Consider the following 5,689-nt stretch of genomic DNA (forward strand, 5'->3'; position numbering starts at 1 on the left):
TTCTGAACTGTGTTCGATGTGGGTTCCGGCTGTTGGATCAGGGTTTGGTGCTGGAAAGAATTGCGAAGGCGCCCCCATGTTCAAGTCGGACGCGAGCGATGGAGATGATTCTAGGTTTGATCTTTGAGAGTGAAGTCGAAAACAAACTGCCGAAAAAGAACAGGGGAACCTCCTTTTTTACATACGCTCACGAACCCTTCCTCGGACGGCGTTGCCGACGCCATATGTCGACCCCGTCGAACCAGATTCCGTACCTATGCTTCTGGCATTTATTCGGCGTTTCTTCGAAATAGAGCAACAATTTGTGGAGACCCAAACCCGATCAAATGCGCAAAATCACTGATTAGCTGAGCTCTCTTCTCTGGGAACGCGATGGCGGCGGTCGCTGAGTCAGTTCCAGACGGGGCCGGGCCCCAGAGCGGCTTCAGCGGGCTGTGTTCTGGTATCGTGCTCCACGATTTGCGTATTCTACCCGTAAATTCGGACACGCAGCATGACAGCACCGCCAACGACTCGAACATTGGAACGCCCTTCGCTACATTCATGCGAACTGTTACAGATCTGGAGGGCCGTGCAGGGTTGCGCGTCCGGCCCGAAGACCGAGGAAGAGCAGTTGATTCGCGTCTTAAAATGACGTCCGACTCGCGATCTAAGCCTTATAGACAGTCGTGATCCCGAACCTGGTCGACGGGCAAGTTCTAGTTATTCTGATTTTCTCACCGGCTCCTGTATCATTCCTGGGGTGTCGACGGGCACGTTCTCGTTGTTCTGGTTTTCTCACCGGCTCCTGTATCATTTGACTTTTGGCTCCCTGGGGTAAAACCTTGTGCCAAAATCCTCTGCATCGAAGACATGCTTGACGACGAAAAACTGGTCTTTGGATTTAGCGCCCCATCGCCAGCATGAATGATTCGAAGACAAACATGAAAGATGATGGTTTTGACACCCTTTCGCTGAGTCCGACACTCCAGGACCATGAAACCAACGGTAGGCAGTCACATTTACTCGTTACACGTCACTTTGAACCGAACAAAAAGCTGAGCAGCCAGGCGACGGCCGTGTCGACATCGACATCGACCCGCGGGCCTCCAAGCAGCTGGACAAGATCCTCACGTCACAGACCTCTCAAGACTCAGCGAATGCCAGGCCTTTTCGACCCTTGAGCCTGACGTCCACTCCGCCCCCCAACCTCAATATTCTCATCCAGGTCATCGGCAGCCGCGGCGACATTCAACCCTTTGCAGCCCTCGGCCACGAGCTACAGAAGCATGGCCACCGTGTCCGCCTCGCTACGCACGATACATTCCGCACATTTGTACAGTCTGCCGGTCTCGAGTTCTTCCCTGTTGGCGGTGACCCCTCGGAACTCATGGCCTACATGGTCAAGAACCCAGGCCTGATACCGAGCATGGGCAGCATACGCGCGGGGGACATTCAGTCGAAGCGAAAAATGGTAGCTGAGATGCTCGACGGGTTTTGGCGGAGCTGCATTGATGCTGATCCGGAAACGGGGGCGCCATTCGTGGCAGACGCCATTGTGGCCAACCCACCAGGGTTTGCGCATGTCCATTGCGCGCAGGCGTTGGGTGTGCCATTGCACGTCATGTTCACGATGCCGTGGACGAGTACGAGGGCGTTCCCGCACCCGCTAGCCAACCTAAAGGGCAAAGACGAGGGGCCATCCGCTGGAAAGTACATGTCGTATGGCATTGTCGAGTTTATGACTTGGAAAGGGTGAATATGACGATAGTTCTAGAGAGATCATGGGAAAGCTAACGAATGGTCACAGACTCGGCGACATCGTCAACAGATGGCGCGAGGATACACTGTGCCTGGAGCCGATCGCAACGAGTGAAGGCTGCAGACTTCTCGAAAGCCTCGCCATCCCCTTTGCCTACTTCTTCTCACCTGCGCTGGTGCCGAGACCAGTCGACTGGGGCTCCAACATTGACGTCTGCGGCTTTGTCTTCCGCGACGCCCCGAAATACGACCCCCCAGCCGCGCTGCGCAAGTTCCTCGATGCTGGGTCGCGACCCGTATATATTGGCTTTGGCAGCATTGTTGTCGACGACGCCGATCGCATCGCCACAATCATTCACGAGGCAGTCCGCCTTCTCGGCATACGCGCCATCATATCCAGCGGCTGGACAAACCTCGCGAGCGAGACGGATGCGGAGCCAAGTCCCGATATCTTCCACATTGGCGAATGCCCACACGAGTGGCTCTTTCAACAGGTCGCAGCTGTTGTACACCATGGTGGCGCGGGCACCACGGCCTGCGGGTTGGGCTACGGCAAGCCGACAATCGTCGTACCCTTTTTCGGCGAGTATGTGACATGTCTTCCCTCCCTAAGCACCCGCCCCGAGACAAGCCAACCCACGACTGACATTTCAGCCAACCATTCTGGGGCCACATGATCGCCGAAGCAGGCGCCGGACCACCACCCATCCCCTACGCGGCGCTCACCTCCCGCAAGCTCGCCGACGGTCTCTCGTACGCGCTGAGCCCACGGGCTCTAGCGGCGGCACTTGAGATTGCAAACACCATGTCCGTCGAGCAGGGCGCGCGCGTCGCTGTCGAGGCGTTTCACAAGCATCTTCCGCGCGCGGGACTGCGGTGCGAGCTGTTTCCGCAGGAGACGGCGGCGTGGTCGTACAAGGGGGAGCACCGCGCCGTGCGTCTGTCGAAGAGGGCTGTGGCAATTCTCATGGCCCGGGGCGTGCTTGAAGAGAAGAAGCTGAAGCTGTGAGCATTGTTCCATTGATTTACCTGCCTTTACAATATGATATGCTAACCTGCACACCTGCACAGACACGAGACCAAGCCGTTCACAATCGACATCCAGCGCTGGGACCCCATCACCGCCATCTCGGCTGCCTCGGTTTCGACCCTCGCAGACATGGGCCAGGCCACGGCCCGTCTCGTCTACGAGCCCATCTCGGAAGCCCGTCAGTCAAGCACAAGTCGGCAGCACTCGCCTGCCCGTGGCTCGGGCGCCTCATCTCCGGCGGCCGAAAAGGCGTCGCCTTCTGTGGCAGTGGCAACCTCAGCACGTGCCGGCAAGATTGTCACGAGCGTCGCAAAGGGCGTTCTGGTGAGCATACCGCTCGCCGCGACGGAGGGGCTGCGCGCCGTGCCGCGCCTCTACGGGGAGGACGTCAAGAGGCACGCCGATGTGCGGGACTTTAAGAGCGGGGCCGCTGTTGCGGGCCAGGAGTTTCGGAACGGGATAGCCGGCGCGGCGATGGACATTGTGACGTATACCTATCGGGGGAAGAGGGACGAAGGCCCGATGGGGGTCGCGAAGGGGTTGGCAAAGGGCGTTGTGAGCTTGGCCGCCAAGACGGGGGCCGCTGTCGGCGGATTGGTCGCATACCCAGTGCAAGGGGCATATCGCGGGATCAGGGCGACGGTGAGGTCGACAGCGAGAGAAAGTATCGAAAGCGCAAAGAGGGAGGAGGGGATCTGGCTCATACGGCAAGGCGGCGAGTCTTCCAAGGTCGACTCAGTGGTTGTTGCAGATTTCGAGTTACTCAAGCGGTCACGACACCAATAGGAGTACCACTTACATCAATATGAATGCAAACGAAGAAGCATCTAGACAAAAGTAATGTGCAGACGGGAAGACTACTATGAGAGAGAGATTGGCACAAAAAAAACGGAAATGACCCGTCAAAAACATGAATATCCAACGGATGCGTCAGGAATTGAGCCCAACGGGGGGCTCGAACCCCCAACCTTGAGATTAAGAGTCTCACGCTCTACCGATTGAGCTAGCCGGGCGGCTAGGTTGCTTGTTACAAATTCCTCACGCAGGGAGATATCAAGTTCCCTATAGCCGGGGTCCACGAACTCTTTGTCGTGATAACACCATCCTCTCGGAATCGAGATGTCGAGTTGCCTGCCTATGTCAGTCTCGCTGCCAGTTGATGTTGTCCAGACCACCGTCAGTCTCACCACACCCCACAGCACCTTGTACACCATTTCACAATGCTTGAACAAGTTGTTCAGTCGTGTTGACTAGAATCCTCATACATGGCTCTGCCTACTCTAGACAACAATGCTCACACAGAATGCTCTCTTCGCATCCTTTGCAGCGCCGATCTCATGTCGGCCTCGATGTTTGCTTGGCTACCAAGTAGAAGATGCATGGATGCACATAACTCGCTTTGCCCTTCAGCCCTTCATCCCAGCCTCCTGGCTCTCATCGTCTCCCGACGTACTCGAGTACCGCCGCATGCGCATGGCTGACTGTATCGCCCTGAAGAGCGGCCGATGTTTCGTCTTCGCTCTGGGCGCCTCCCCCCCGGCTGCTTCCTCTGAGGAGCACGTCGTAGCAGAACCTCCCGTGGACGGACGCTCCTACGATCCTCGCATGGGGAATGCCGGATGACCGGTGCCAATGACCGGGCTGCCAATTTCGCCCACGGCCCGAGGTGGCTGTGCCATGTCGCCGACAAGGTCTGGCACCCAACGTACCGCATGTTTGCCGGGGCCCCTGACATCCTTGCGGATATCGAAAACGCCTCCGCCGTTGTGTGGCGTACCCTCTGTCTCTGCGAGGTCTAGAATCTCCGATTCCGATATGACCTCACGGCTAACGCCTTCCATGCGGTTGAGCTGTTCCACCTCGCTCATGATGATATTCAAGTCCGCAAAGCCGTCCGTGCCGTCCACTCCCCTGCCTTGCAACTCCTTGCAAACGCGGCAGAGCATGCGTCGCACCGCGACAGACCGAGGATTGCCTCCTGTCCGGAGATTTGCCAGAGACGGCATGGGCGGGATAGCTGCCAAAGGGTTGCCCCAGGTTGGGCCACCAAGACCGGGCGGCGGGCCAAACGCGGCGAAGGGCGACGGGTTACTCCATGGATTACTCTGCAGGTGCATGCCGGCGTCCATGCCAAACGGTGTGCTGGGGAAAGCCTGTCGAGGTCCAGGTCCAGGTGCCTGGTGTAGTTGTCTCGCAGTGGCCGCCCGAATCGGCTCCTCCGAATCGTCGAGCAAGGCGCTGCTCCCAAGGTGCTGGTCGGAGACATCATCTACCTGGTCTGATCCCTGCCCGTGGACTACGCTGCCTGGTCGACCAATCGGCGCAGGCCGTCCTATGGGCTGCGAAGCCATGGAAGGGCCGCTTTCGAAGCCGCCTGACGATTGGCGCGTGTGCGATACGTGAGGAGGTCCATTCGGCGGCATGGGCTCGCCGAAAGGCTGAGAGAAGCCTGGGGGCGGATGCGGCATCGGGAAACCCCTGCCCGGAGGCCCATTCATACCGTTGAGACCTGGAGGTCCAGGCATTCCCATGCCAGGGGGCGGCCGAAATCCTCCAAACTGAGCAAACATGGGATCGTGTGGCGGAGGTCGGTGGGCCAAACCCGGAGGTGGCATCGGAAATCCAGGCGGGTGAGAGATGCCGGGAGGCATGCCAAAGGGTCCTGCGTTAGGGCCTTTGGCGTGTGGCGGAGATACGGACTGTGGCTGCAGCGGAGGAACACCGCTGCCCTTCCGTTGGGCGATGAAGGGGTGCGGGCTTGGGTGTGCTGGAGTTGCCGAGTGTGGTGACGGGTTCTGGCTCGGTGCTGAGCCGGCCTGGGAGGCATGTGAGCCGACGACGGAGCTGCCGGTGCTGACATCCTGAGACTGGGGTGCGTTCTTCGGTCGAATGGGCGTCGGGGCTTTTGCAGAGCAGGAA

The 5,689-nt window shown here is 58.6% G+C and overlaps 2 protein-coding genes and 1 non-coding gene across 3 annotated transcripts; 1 reads left to right on the top strand and 2 right to left on the bottom strand.

Moving 5' to 3' along the window:
• Window positions 1-902: 902 nt before the first annotated feature.
• Window positions 903-3,556, top strand: VDBG_01369 (UDP-glucose,sterol transferase; the record flags this gene model as incomplete). Its single annotated transcript, XM_003009640.1, has 5 exons — window positions 903-987; window positions 1,038-1,734; window positions 1,790-2,326; window positions 2,395-2,745; window positions 2,812-3,556. The coding sequence occupies 5 exons, from the start codon at window positions 903-905 to the stop codon at window positions 3,554-3,556; spliced, it is 2,415 nt and encodes an 804-aa protein (XP_003009686.1).
• Window positions 3,557-3,710: 154 nt separating this feature from the next.
• Window positions 3,711-3,783, bottom strand: VDBG_15027. Its single transcript has one exon. It is a non-coding gene; the product is annotated as a tRNA-Lys (tRNA).
• Window positions 3,784-4,362: 579 nt separating this feature from the next.
• On the bottom strand, window positions 4,363-5,421 carry VDBG_01370 (conserved hypothetical protein; the record flags this gene model as incomplete). Its single annotated transcript, XM_003009641.1, has 1 exon — window positions 4,363-5,421. The coding sequence occupies one exon, from the start codon at window positions 5,419-5,421 to the stop codon at window positions 4,363-4,365; it is 1,059 nt and encodes a 352-aa protein (XP_003009687.1).
• Window positions 5,422-5,689: the final 268 nt, after the last annotated feature.

This window comes from Verticillium alfalfae, genomic scaffold (genome assembly GCF_000150825.1).
Source record: "Verticillium alfalfae VaMs.102 supercont1.1 genomic scaffold, whole genome shotgun sequence".
NCBI classification, from domain to species: Eukaryota; Fungi; Ascomycota; class Sordariomycetes; order Glomerellales; family Plectosphaerellaceae; genus Verticillium; species Verticillium alfalfae.